The sequence below is a fragment of the Dryobates pubescens genome, chromosome Z (assembly GCF_014839835.1).
Source record: "Dryobates pubescens isolate bDryPub1 chromosome Z, bDryPub1.pri, whole genome shotgun sequence".
In the NCBI taxonomy this organism is placed as follows: Eukaryota; Metazoa; Chordata; class Aves; order Piciformes; family Picidae; genus Dryobates; species Dryobates pubescens.
The window spans coordinates 126,298,099-126,312,493 of record NC_071657.1 but is presented as its reverse complement, the minus strand read 5'-3'; the positions used below and the strand labels follow the sequence as shown (position 1 = coordinate 126,312,493).

The 14,395-nt window shown below is 42.3% G+C and overlaps 1 protein-coding gene across 4 annotated transcripts in view; it reads left to right on the top strand.

The window, feature by feature from the left end:
* LOC104299096 (YY1-associated factor 2) overlaps positions 1 to 14,395 on the top strand; it is an 80,354-nt gene that overhangs the window by 46,972 nt on the left and 18,987 nt on the right. Inside the window, exons 1-2 of one of the 4 annotated variants that reach the window (XM_054178028.1) lie at positions 2,588 to 2,894; positions 3,072 to 3,197. The exons of 1 other annotated variant lie outside the window; for it this stretch is intronic. In XM_054178028.1, coding sequence (XP_054034003.1) covers positions 2,869 to 2,894; positions 3,072 to 3,197 — 152 coding nt within the window. In that variant the 5' untranslated portion in view covers positions 2,588 to 2,868. 2 more of the 4 variants (XM_054178031.1, XM_054178030.1) reach the window with 2 other exon arrangements.

The following is a 14,395-nucleotide window of genomic DNA, read 5'->3' as shown; positions in this document are numbered from 1 at the left end:
GTTGCAGAGATCACATGGGATGGCTCGGTGCTTTCATTGGTGTTCTGTTGTGCTCCTGCTTGAGGCCATAAAAAGGTGAGAGGGCAACAGCTTCTCATTCCTCTTTAGTGTTACTCAGGCATAAGACTCATCCTTGCACAGACCCACAGGTACCACAAGTGGCAACTCATGGAAGACATTACAAACTATATGCCTGAACTTTGGAACGGACCACCCAAACTGTCCTTCAGGTCCCAAAATAAGGATTAGTTGGGGCATTCAGTGGGAAACAGGCCCAATGATGCTGCTGGGAAAACTTTGTGATCTAAAAGTGCAGTGTTTTGGGTGATGGCCTTGCAGCAGAAGTTCTGGCAAGCAACAATCTTGGCCATTAGGGATAACATTTGTGGCTGGCAGTTGCAATTCCCCATGCTGATTAGAAACTGTTCTCCCCAAGAATGGGTCCCACAGGATTACAACACATCGTAGCATTTTGTAACTATCAGTGGAAGTTCTGTTTTCTCACAATCAGTATGGAAAAAGTAGACTGTGACAGAGGAAAGGTCAAGAGAATGAAGTTGTTTCAAAATAATTGCTTTCTGAAAGTGGAGAAATAATGTTTATTTATACAGCAAAGTGCACTGTAGAAAAGGGCACAGGGAGACAGGTTTCTTCACTGCTTCCTGTCTAGAGATTTCTATGTAGTGTGGGGTTCAAGCACAGATGAATCACCTCATTTAATTCTGTAATTTTAAAGGCTGGATGTTCAGTTCTGGACTACTGGTGCAAAGTTCTCTTTATAGTCAAAGGAGAAATGGTCCCCATAGGTGAAGAAAATTGTATGCCTGTCTTCACATCAGATCAATCACCTTCAGCAGGAGCTTGTTTCTCCCCACTGGGGATTTGGTCTGGACACTTAGCTCATGTAGATGTCTAACCAAACACAGACAAACCCAGGCCAGCTGTCTGTGCCTGATGTGGCCCTACCTCAGATGTGCAATCTATACATTTTATTCATAATTTACAGAAGGCTCCATGAGATGCATAAAAAGAGGGAAGGAAATTTCAATAAATAAGGAAAATGCAAGGCAAACCTGCTAAAAAACCAGAAAGTAGAGAAAATTACAGTACTGGAAATATGTGAATGCAGTAGGAAATTAAAATAAACGGACAACCAGAAGTAGGAAATATTGGTTTCCAATTGCTGGTGTACAGGATTGCTAAAGAGACACAAGGGAAGTCTGAATCTTGTAAAAGTATATTTATTTAGGTGTGAATATCCCACTAACAGGTCTATTTTTTTTCCTTCCTAAGATGACATCAAGCACTTTACATTTCCCTTTTCTTTGTCATACTCCAGTCTTCAACTTTTTTTTTTTTTTTGACAGCTTTGCTTTCAGAATCAGAGTTCCTCCACTGTTCAGTTGCTAAATTTTCAAAGAGGACTACAATCAGTTATGCTCTTTCACACACTTGGATAAATCTTCCCTCGGGTATATTTCGATTTTGAAATTGTAATTTCCTGACAAAACACAGCAAAACCTGCTTTGACCACTACAGGAGGCTTACTAGTATCACCTCATTGTCTGCTTGCATTCTGCCATCTACCTGTGTCTAACTGCCGTCTTTTGTTATGTACTTAGGACATGTGCTCTTTGTTCTGTTTGTACAGCATCGTGCAAAATGGCATCCTAGCCTGTAACTTGGGCTCCTGTGCGCTAAAACACAGGTAATAAATACCACTGCTTCGTTTAATGTTGCTGTCTTGCATGTGAACCTCGTTGTACTTGTATGCTTTTAAGCGGAAAAGCACCACACATGGGCACTAGGTAACACCACTCCGTTGGTTTTTATATCATTACCGATCATGCTCTCCACCCGCCTCAGGGTAACAGGCTGGTGTAGATCAAGGTTTCCAAGCAGAACATTGTGATTAGCTTCTTTCCCTGTTCCTTTCTTACTGTAATGCACGGCCTGGAGCAATATATTTGAGAAGGAGAACAAGGCAATCCAGACACTATTGCAAGCAATACCCTGTGATACAGAAAAGCAGTTTTCCAGGGGAAAGCCGGGCAGGCCAGTTGAATCGTTTTTACTCCCGGTCAGCCCGTTTTGCCCAGAACCACCTCACGCCTCCCCACCAGTGAGGGCCCCTCCGCCGGTTCCGCAGCTCTACCCTCGCCGCTCGGCGGACGCCGTGGTCCCCGTCGGCCAGACTGTGCCGGCTGAGAGCTGCGCAGCGAAGCCGCCCGCTCGTCGCGGCCTTCCGACGGCCGCGGCCTCCGACATGGGCCCGGAGCGGCGGAGCAGCTCCTCTCCGCCAGGCCCCACTCACCACAACCCCCGCCACCTCGGCCGCTCAGCCCGCTCGGCCTACCCCGGCGCCGCCGCGGCAAACGGAACGCCGCCACGCCTCTGGGCAGCGCGCTCCCCGGCAGGACAATGGCCGCGGGACGCCAGCCAGTACCAGGGACGCCCCCGGGACACCGGCCCCTGGGCCCCGCCCGCTACCACCTCAAGTCTGGGCCCGCAGCCACGCCGCGGCTGCCCTTGCCCCGCCTCTCCCCTCCCCTCCCGCCGCCCCCAGCAGCCCCCGCGGCGCCCCGGCCCCGCCGCCCCGGCTCGCAGCGCCCGAGCCGCCGGCGCTTGCGAACCTGCCGCGGTGCGCGGCCCGGCGGGTGCCGCGGCCTGCGGGCGGCCGCTGGTTGGCGCCGGGGGGACACGTGAGGGGGGAGGGGGCAGCGGCGGCGGCTGGAGTTTCCCCGACAGCTGGAGGTTGCGGAGGCAGCTCCTCCTCCCCAGGTCCCCGTTAGAGCCAAGAGACCCCCTGTGCTCCTCCTTATTGACAAACACACAAAGGGCCGCGCCGGGGACGCGTCTGGAGCCGGCATGGGAGACAAGAAGAGCCCAACCAGGTAAGGGCAGCGGCGGCCTCCTGCTTTCCCCAGGCCCTCTCGGTGGCGGCCGAGTGCGCGGAGCCGGCGGCGATGGCGGCCGGCGGGGCGCCCCCGGGAGGGAGGTGGCGGCGTCGGCGGCGTCGTCGTGAGGGCGTCGCGCCCGGTGTTGCCCCTGGCGCGCGTGTGTCTCCGCAGGCCGAAGCGGCAGCCGAAACCCTCCTCGGACGAGGGCTACTGGGACTGCAGCGTCTGCACCTTCCGCAACAGCGCCGAGGCCTTCAAGTGCATGATGTGCGACGTGAGGAAGGGCACCTCCACACGGTGGGTCGCCGGCGGCGGCTGAGGGGGAAGCGGGGGTGGGGTGGGGAGAGCTGTTAGGTGGGCTCCCGCCGCCCCGGGCAGTGAGGGAGAGAGGCTGTGATGGGAATCAGGTCACGTTTGCTGCGGAGCCCCAGCCCGGAGCTCCCCGGTAAACGTGACCCAAGCCGGGGAGCGGTGCGCCGGCGTGTGTGAAAACAGAAATAATAAATACCAGGAAGGGCATAATTGCCTGCTCAGCCTGACCCCGAGGAGGCAATGCCTCTGGCAGGAAGAAGAGCCGTCCGTCCCCTGGGATGTTTGGGTTTAATGTTTGTGTTTGTTGTTATTTTTTTTTCCTTTTAAATTCTTTCTATGAGTTTAACTTTGCTTTATAAATGCTCCCCGTTTTAAAGTTGCTATTATTGTAGTGCACTTTTCATCACAGAGCATCACTGTGCAGGTTTCCGGGGGCTGTGGGGGTGGATAATGACCCTTCGCTGTTTAGGGAGGAATTGTTGGCTAGTTGAATTGCGCCGTGTGGATGTGCCGCCCTGCGTCTCTGTGACTTCCCAGGAGGACCTTTTCTCAAATGCACGCGTCGGAAAACTCGTGGTGGATTACCTGTTTCCTGCACCTGTCAGTATTTTTCACTATTGTGGCCTAAATGTGCGTGCTTGGGGAATGGAGGCTTTTAAAAACCAACAGGAGTGCTCTTGAAGCTGTTTCATGTTAACCGAAGAGAAAATTGCGTATGATTCCTTTGTTAACGTTTACCGTACCTATGGATTAATCCTGTCAGCAAGAGAAGTTTAAGTGGCAATAAAAGTTGCAATCCTATAAAAAGCAGCTATTACGTTGTAGGTGTCAGTCAAGGTAGTGCTGAATATGGCTTGCATTAAATGTTACATTTTGAAATTGAGTGCAATGTTGTATCCAATTACCTGACAAAAAAGATTAATCTTTATTTCTAGAGCCGATTTCCTAGACTTTGAAAACTGGAATGAATGTGGAAAGAAATTCTCACAACTTCAGTTTTGAATATGAGTTGATTATATTTAATTCTCTTGTTTGTTTGTGTATTTGTTTTTAACCGAGGAAATCAGTGAGGTAAATGCACCAGAGAGGAATTGCATGTCGTGTTTCACACTTGTAACAATGGCATTGTGTTTATATCACAGACAGGTGTTTACAGACTGTTAACACTCAGCAATATAATACTGTTGAAACAATTAATGCAAAAATCTTCGAGTGAACTTGATAGGCCCAATTTTAAAGTCAGTTTAATATTATGTTTTGTTGCAGTAGAAGCTCAGTTGGATAAAACCACTAAAACTTGAAAACTCCCCAGAAAAACAAAAAGAATGCGGGGAAAAATAGACAGTACTGAAGAAAACCCCATGAATGCTTTCTTTTTTTCCACCCCACCTGAATATTTCATAATTTTAAATAATATTCTGGCAACAAAAATTGCCTTTTTTTGTTGTTTTGTTTCCATTTTCTCTCCACAGTGATCTGGTATGCAAAGCTTTAGTTGATACATTGATTTTTGTTTCTCTGTTTAAACTATGAAGCAGAGTGTAGCTGAGTAGGTTTGTGGGTTTCTTTTCCCCCTAAGGTTTAGATGGGCTGCATTTTCCTATGTTTGTGAATTCCAGGATTTGCACGTGGCGTGAGATAAATACAGGTTGAGGTTTTAGGCCCCAATTCTGAAATTAGATTTGAGCTAGTAAGTAGACCTTTGTGTCGATGGAGAGAATCATTAGGGTGCCAGGGAGACACAAAAGGCCATTTGGGTGGATTTTTTTTTTTTTTAAGCTGGAATCCAAGAGGCCAAACTGGGGCCTTGTTAAAAGCATAGCTGGTACTGCATATACAACAAAATGTTGCTCATCAGTGTTGGTCAGAATGACAATAGTATGGCATTTTGATGTCACTGAGTGCATTTTTCATTTATATTTCCAGTCTTACATTTTTGAAGCTTTATGGTAGGTTAAGATGATGCTTCAGCACAATTCTTACCATGCTATGAGTCTTCAAAATTTCCAGCCTTTTTTACTGATGTACATTAGTACAGAGAAATCTGGTTGTGTGGTGGACAGTTTAATGTCCTGCTTCTGCACGTTAACATTCAGTAAATGCAGCCAGATTTACAGGAGAAAAAGCAGGTAATCATAGAAAAGCTTAATGGTTTTGAAGGCCATCGTAAATTAGGTGCAGTTGATTAAACCGTCTTTACTTCTTTATACTAATCATGTGCTATTAATTAACTTTACAGAAATATTTTCAGGTGCAGGATAGGGTTTGTGTGTTTCTTCACTGTGGAATAATTTCTTCTTTCTGAAAGAGTTCTCTTTCATGCCAGAGGCTGGATGTAGGTTATGGTCTTTAACAACTGGTGGTGGGATTTCTAAGATTAGTGGAAATAATTCTTATGACTTCTTGATTATATTTTAATATACTTCTAGATTGAATTTTCAAAATTAAAAGCTTTTTTTTTTTTTTTTAAGCAGATTGGGTCCTGGAGTTAAATTAACTTTGTGCATGGCAGTATCACTGTAAGTGGTTAAACTGGCCAGTGCTTGGATCTGAGATGTCCAAGAGAAGTCCTAGATGCTGCACAAAGAAGTGTAGCTGATTCCAATTTTCTTTGTGTTAGTACTAAAGTTAGTAGTAAAGGAGTGTCCCAGTGTGGGACACCCTAACCCTAGATGTGCTATGAGTCAGATGTAAAACTAAGAATCTGTGTGCCACTTGGAAACCCCTTTGCTGTAGAACACTAATTTGGTAATGTCACTGAGGATCTAAGTGCTCTCTCTACACACAGCTTTCTTATTTACTTTCTGAACTAAATTGTTCCATATTGTTGCTTGGGTACTGAGAAATTACTATGTTCCTCTTGATAGGTCACTGTACTGAATGGAGTAATTTTCTATATGTGACCTTTAAAACACCAAATCTTTCTAGATGAAAGATGTATAAATGTAAGGAACTTACAACTGTAATCGTTCCTTACTTGGACAAATCCCCTGCTGAAGTTCATTATAAACATGAGTGAAATAGTTGAATAGAACCTTAACATACTGTGTGTAGAAGGAACTGGTAACAGACTATATTTAGGTTGCCTAGTAGTTCCCATTACAAAGAAATGGCATGATCTCTTCAAGAAGCTGTATTTGTGAAAGCCATTGAAGTTTGGCAAGAGGAAGAGTCCTTACAGTAAAAAAGTGGCTTGATTTCCTTGCCCTGTGAAACTAAGTTTTGTTGAGATGTAAACACTTGAAAAATCATCATTTCCCCTCTGTCACTCGTGTTATACAGAAAAGTAATTGCTAGAACAGTGAAAAAGCCCAGAGCAGCAATAGTGTAAAAGGACCAGTGGCAATGATACGATGCTGAAAACCCAGAAGGGAATTATTTGGCTCCCTTAGAGGTTATAGTGGGGTTGCTGAATTTGGTCTGACTCTCACAAATACTGCTTTGCCAGAAGAAAGTTGCCTCCATGGGTACACTGCCATTTCTTTTCTTTTGTTTTCTTCTTTCTGCTCCTCATGACACTACCCAAATCAAGACCTTTAAGAATTGGGCTGGGACCTTGGACAGACCTTACTTTAGCAAGTATTTGCTCCCTGTTTGTCCTTCTGCCTGTGTTTGGGTTTTGTTTCTTCTGTTCTTGCCATCTAACACAGTTAGTCATTGTAATTTAGGCACATAAAGCTGAAAATTAAGAGTACCAATTTGCTGGGAAGTACACAAGAGGACTAGCATTCTCTCCAAAGGGTTGTATGTTTGATACTCTGTCTTCTAGGAGGCTGCCTTACTGCTCCATCACCTCTCTGCTCCATCTTCCTTAGATCACATTAATGTTCTTGTTTTCAGTTAGTGACAGCATCCAGATTTAAAATTACCTGTCACTTTGTTTTTTTAATGTAGTTTTTATATATGTGCATTTTGATCTGGTCTCTAGCTGCAGGATCCCATTCTTTTTTCCGTGATACGACAAGCTGCTTTTCCGTTTGTTGTGAAGGATGAGCATCCAGGGGAGTGTAGTGAGAGTTACAGGAGGAACTGCAAACTTGGCTGCTGAAGCTTTGAAATGTTTGGCATGATAGTTAGTGGCTGTGTAAATAAAGAAAAAAGGCGGATCAGGGATATGTGATCAATTTCCCCTTTCCAAAGTGGATTTTTAAATTAGGAAATAGGGCAGAATTCCAAAGGATATTTTCACTGATAATGTTCTCTGAGCAGTTGTACAAAGATGTAACTGCTTTTGATTGTTACAGTTCTATTTAATTTTATTTTTTAAGAGCTACTTTTATTGCTTGCTTTGAATTCAGTAAAAACTTAATCTTGCCTGTGAATTTGAGTGCACACTATTGAAACTCAAGTATTTTTCTTCAGACAAGAGGAAAGAAGAGGGGAGAACAAGGAGACAGAACAGGTGCAAGTGACTTCTGTAAAGTGGTTAGGGTTTGTTTTGGAGTTTGTTTTGGTTTTTTAAGATATTCCTCTCTGATACACATCTTGAGTGAGTTTCTGTAACCAATACCATTTGCATAAAAAGGTCAGAACGAGAAGGTAATTTCGAGTCAGGATGAATTTTGTGGATTTGGGATCTATACCTCTTAACATCATGTGCTGCTGCAGTAGAGACATATATAACCAGCTGAACGGGGGCATGGCTTCTGTGTCCTATGCTCTATTGATCTCCATTACCGAATCATTCCTTTTCTCCCAGCCTGAGGTACAAAAAGCCAACTTTAAATCATACCAGACAGAAGAGTCTGAAGTATAATGAACTAGGTTGTCGCCATCTTTATACGTTTGCTTGATGTTTTGTCTGTGCTCCTTGAATGTGCCTGAGAGTGTGGACATTCAATAAGTGCATGTATTTGTAAGCTTGTCTGACAATATCCTAAACAGGAGACGCAGGTCTTTACTTGAAGCTGTCACAAGTTTGTTTTATGCTTTGAGAAGCATAAATAAAATGTTTAATTTTTAAACTGGGATATCAAGGTCATTTTTCTTCAGAAAATATGTGCAATTTGTTTAGTCATGCACCATCTGGATGTTTATAAGCACAAATCAGATACATTTAACCAAATCTGCTATTTGTATTTCTGTTGAAATGCAGTGCTGTTCAGGACAGAGATTTGGTACTTGTTTTGTGCATCTAGTTTAATCTGTCTGTTTTACAACAGCTTGTTAAAGACTCTGTCTTCTGCCTTCCAGTGTGCAGCCTGTGTGTGTGCACGAGCGCATGCGTGTCAGGGTAACGTTGTGAAGGAGAAAAAGAGGAAGAACTGCCTGTCGTGCTGATTTTTACAGATACATGCCCAGCTCAAGCTTAACAGACTGAAGAGCTGTTCCTTACTTGTGGTAGTTTGAAGAAGGAAATATCTGTAGGAATGAAGTGAGTGGAAAAGTCACGTGTAATCCATGTTTTACCTAGCTGTATGTTACAAGCTTTGTGTTTTACCTTCAATGTGAAAATAGTTCTCTTCTGCTCTGTAGACAGATGTCAACTATTCTAGACATTCTGGAGTGACAGTCTGATTTTTCAAAAGAGTTTTAGAAAGGAACCTTCAGAATTGTTTAGGAATTATTTAGGAATTATCTTCACTGGAAAAATGTAGTGAAACTTGAATTTTGCACACATCAGCTTCAAAGAGATTTTGTTTTTCCATCTATAAAAATGAAGTAATTTTTATTGATTGGAGTGGTTCTGTTACAACAGATGCTGGTGACAGGCATAGCTTGTATGGGCAATAAGAAAATGCAACGGGCAGCCTATCAAAAGAAGACAAAGCTCAGAATTTAGAAAGTCTAGATGAGTAGTTGGGTTTGGGTTTTATTTCGTTGTTGTGTTTAACTCCTGATGCTAAACAACTTGTGGAAAAAAAATGCACTGGCTTAAGACCTGGTAGGACCTGTTTGATATGTCTTCGGTTGATTTAAACTTGCATATTTCTTTTTAAATCTTTTTAAATCTTTGTAAATAGTAGTTATATCAGCAATAATCTTTGGCCAGAAATGTAGGTAGCTGTCATTGTGACTTGGCCTTCTACCTTAGGCAATTGAAGAGCAAACATGGAGCAGAAAGAAACCTACTGCTTTCTATAAACCTTCTCTCTTCCTTGCTGTGATAACTAATCGTATCTGAGATGACAAACGGGAAGAAAAGCTATTTAGCACCCTGTTTCCAAGATCTGTGGTATGATCATGGGTTTAGGAGATAGGGGCACTGAAGGGTTAAAGGTAGATTCCACCAGTTAAGAATGGCTTGTTCAGTTGCATTGTTCCAAAGCCAAGCAAAATACGTTAGCATTTGTTTTCCACAGTTACTAAGGTAGTAAAAGCTTTGGATACATTTTGAATTCATTATAGGAATGGTTCTAAGGAAGGTAATATGTCTCTTTTGGCTTTTCCATATTGCACTAGGAACTCTTCTTCCAATGAGTTAGACCCTCTACCCATGTTGAAGGAAGATCTGGACAACTTGTGCTGACAAGTCTTTAGTGAAGGAGACTAACTCCTTCAGACAGATTATTTATGGTGCTTTTAACCCTTGATGTTTTTCCAGATACAGAATCAAAATTGTTAAGTTTGGAAAAGACCTCTAAGATCATCAAGTCCAACCATCAATCCAACAGCACCATGCCCACTAAACTATGTCTCTTTCTGTTGGTAAATAAGTTGATTTGTGTTCTCCCTATCCCCAGTGCATTACTCACTGTATTTGTAGTTCTTTGGTTGCTGGATTATGGTTTCCCTGTTTACCCATTTCCTTTCTCTATGTTTTTCTCACAGAAACAAAATTGCAGTAGCCCTTTCTTATATGAGACCTTTTCTTCAGTTTATATAATAATTGTTATTCTTTATTCTGCAGTTGACACATCTGTTTCATAACAGCAGTAGCCCAGAATGGTGACACATTCATCAGAGTAATTTCTAATGTAAGATATAGTGGGACTGTGCCTTTCCAGAATCCTAAATTCTGATGTCTGTACTTCCCTGAATAATGACTTTTTTCCTTTTTACATTTTGTGCAATAATGTCATGATGTTGGAGGTATCATCTCTATGCCTTGTGATCTACTTGATCTGGTGTCCTTTGTCTCCCATGGTTATTTAAGCAGTGCTTTTTTTCCAGTCATGGGCCCTGTGGTGCTTTACACTGTCTTCCCTGGATTTCATCTTAACTTGCAATGATCTTGGCAAATAATTCTCACCACCTTTCAGCTGGGTGATGTTTGCTTGTTCTAGTCTTTATTCCTTTGTCCAAAGCATGATTATTAAATAGTGCACTTGTAAAACATGATTATAAATGGTATCCTACATCTATAGCTGATGGTTGTCCCAGTCATAGTCTGGCTTGAGTGGGAGAATGTATTTTTGATTGTTGTGTAAGTCAAGACTTGGGATGCATATGGCTTTTCTACTGGTCACTAGGACTATTAAAGATACCTGTGTCAATTGGATTTGCTTTATCTTTTAATGTTCCCAATTGTAAAATACTTCCATTCTAATGCTTTTCTGAAATGTGACTTTGGCTGAATCATCTACTTTGTGCATTTTTAGTTACCCATCTTGTGATGTCTCTTTTTCCCTCACTTCTTTTTCTCCTGCAATACTTCCATGTTCCTGTAGCACTCTAAACAATTTCTTTCTGAAGGTGAATTTCGTTAGATACTTTTTGACTGCCATATATAACATTCAGTAGCCAGATCTGTTTCTTATTCTAACTGGTACTCGCATCCCCTTGTTTAATTCGGTTATATGGAATTAGACCTTTGTGTAGGAGCTGAAGCAAAGAGGCCTTTATGCCATATTTCCACATTTGACAGACTTCTTTCTTTCTTTTGGGCCATTAAGTAGTGTGTGTTTCAGTGTGTTTAATTTTATTTTGTTAGTGGTAGTGCTACTACTAACCAGGTAGTATTCCTGCTCAGTGTGTCTTTTCTAGAGAAAATTATTGGTTGTCCTGGACTATAAAATACTGGGATTAAAATAAACACCTACAGTAAGATTAAGTATGTTAACAGAGAAGTCTGGCTGGTGAGAATGAGGCTCTTTGTATCACTGTGGAGTGATGAGAAGTGGCTTTTTCTGCCCCTTGACTTTTTATAACAGTTTTTCTTTCATTGTTGTGACAGCCCACTATGCCTGTTCCTGTTTAAGACTTTATAGAAGTGTCTATACCTTTCATCTTGAAAGTCAGGTTACAACAGTATGCATTGCAGAAGATTTTCTCAGTATCAGATGATGTCTTGTCTTGTTGGCTGGTATAGTCAGCTACAAAATACTTTCAAAGTAGGCTAGTGGAACAAAATCTAAAGTGTTCATTTTTCTAATGCTTTCATACAGTAGCTATCCTAGTTTAAGTAGGACATAGAGAATCTAAGGATTGTCTTGTTTTCTCTGAAGTGCATTCCACTGGTATGTGGTACGTTGATGTAGAGCAGGCTTGAACTTGGAGAGTTCATCTGCAGAATGTTGCTGTTAGGCTTTTGGCTGGCAGACTTTCCATCAGAAGTCAGACAAGAGATGACCTTGATGTCTGCTACAGGTTTTTCTTCTTTTCTTAGGAGTTGGGGAGGAAATGAGCAATTGTAAATTTTCCCATTCTAACTTACTAGAAGTTTGGGACTTCTCTTTACTTTTCATTGATGCTTGAGTATACTTTATCTGAACTCTGCAGTTTGAGTGACACGGCTTGGTAGAAAAAAATGTGTAAATGATTAGAAGGCTTAAAATTTATTTAAAAAATAGAGTTTCTCACTAAAAGATAAAAAGTTTGATGCATTCAGTAAAAGGAAAGCTGTTCCTTACAGATATCATTGAATTCTGTGTAATATTAGGATCATGAGCTAGAAGTTCTCCCCCTCTACACCACTCTTGTGAGACCTGACCTGGAATACTATGTCCAGTTTTGGAGCCCCTATTACATGAAAGATAGGGATGTGTTGGAATGTGTCCAGGTAAAGGCCATGTGGATGATCAAAGGGCTGGAGCACCTCTCCTGTGAGCACAGGCTGAGAGAGTTGGGGTTGTTCAGTATGGAGAAGAGAAGGCTCCGAGGAGACCTTATTGTGGCCTTCCAGTATCTTAAGGGGGTCCTACAAGAAAGCTGTTGAGGGACTTCTAAGGATGTTGGGTAGTGATAGGACTAGGGGGAATGGATCCAAGCTGGAGGAAAGTAGATTTAGATTAGATGTTAGGAAGTTCTTCACCATTAGGGTGGTGAGACACTGGAGCAGGTTGCCAAGGGACGTGGTGGAAGCCCCATCTCTGGAAGTTTTTAAGGCCAGGCTGGATATTTGGCTGTGGGCAATCTGATCTAGTGGAAAGTGTCTCTGCCCATGGCATGGGGTTTGGAACTAGATGATCCTTGAGATCCCTTCCAACCCTGACAATTCTATGATTCTATGTTTTGTAGTTAAGGAAAAGAAAAGATGAGGGTTGATAGGTTTGTGGTATCTTTTCCTGTTAATTGATATACATCTTTTCTGAAGAGCATTATGGACACTTCAGGGCAAGGGTGTAGTCCTTTCTCCTACTGAAATTAGACATCTTTGTGGGGCTGGCTCTGAATGGAAGAAATTTCTAGAATGCTGCAGCCCTCTAGGAAGATCACACTTACAGTACAGAGCAAATAACATAGGTCAGAAGCAAGCTTCTTCCTGTCTGGTCACAAAGCTTGCTGTGCCAAGTATTCATGTTGTTTATGTACAGCAGTAACTGTGCTGCTGCATCAGTATGAACCTCACGTTTTGCGTGTGTTTTTTTGCTTGGGTTCAAGAAGCATCACAGCTTCTACAGGAAGGGAACAGAGGAGCAGCCTGGAGGATCCAATCCTTTGTGGGCTTGGAAGTTGGGATAGGTTGCTTCCCCATGAATCCTAAGGATCTAGGGCTTTAAAGGACTAACCTTCTCTGCAGGCTTCCAAATATTGCCTTTTCAGGGGCTATTGTTTAGGAAATTGAGCTTTTTGAGCCCTGCGTATATTGTAGCACATTGTCATCTAGGAAATACGAGTGGGTTGATACCAGTGTGTTTCTCAAAGAGGGTATTTTCAATACAGCTATCATGCTGAGCATTGGTGAACCACAGCTTGTGGCCTACAGGGAACAATTCCTGACAACCGTGTCCAAGAGATTGAAGCCTTAAAACTAGTGGTTGAAACACTTATATCTGATATCTGCTTATAAAACTCAGTGAAGATGAATTTGGGCTCTCTAAAGGTCCTGATACGGATTATTTCTTCTTAGGATACTACTTCTTAGACTGTTGTGCAGTTGTCTTCAGGAGACTTTCTGCCCTCATCTGTTAAATGTCATCTGGAAAATAGGGCAATCCCTTTAAGGGAATGATCAAATAGGGACACTGCCTCAAGGGGTAGTTTTCTGCACATTTATACAGGGACTGATAAAACCATATGGGTCTTGTAAGTCTGTTCTAATTGAATCAGCTTTTACTGAAAGGCAGAATTGCTAGAAATGCACTAAATGGGTGAATTTCAAATAAATGATATGTGCTGCAAACCAGCTAGGAATATGAAAGCACTGGAAATCAGAGCTGTCTGAAAGTTAGAATTCAAATATACATACAGAATGTGTAGAGATTGTATTATTACTCTGCAATATGCATCTAGTTCTATGGTATGATTCCCCTTACCACTAGCTCCATTGTTTGCACCATCATAATTCTTCAGTTGTATTATTTGCAGAGACCGTGTAATGTACTGCTGGCACTCCAGGATGTGACAGAAGTGATGGTAATGAAAAAAACAATTTTGGGTAACCACATAAATTATTGGCATCGAGGCTGCGTTTAATCATGAACTGCTTCAGTGTAGAAATAAAGACTCGTTTCTCGCAAGATGGCTTTGTGTGGTGATTAGTGTGAGCGTATTCATGTGACATGGCAAGCTAAACATAGTTTAATCTGATAGTTTCGATTCTATGAATAGCTTAATAGAGTACTGATGACTGAGGCAGGGTGAGCTGATCTGTGTCAGAATCCAAAGATTGCTTTTCCTGCTAGTGATTTAATTTAATTGCTAGCAACTATTGTACTTGAACGACAAGAACTGGTAGTAAGAAATGATTTTTTGCTTTTCATAATGTGACATCAGCTGCTCAAAACCAGGAGTGACATCATTACAGGAACTGCTAGCTTTTGTGTAGGCCAGAGTTTGCAAGATATAATTTGTTAGTGTTT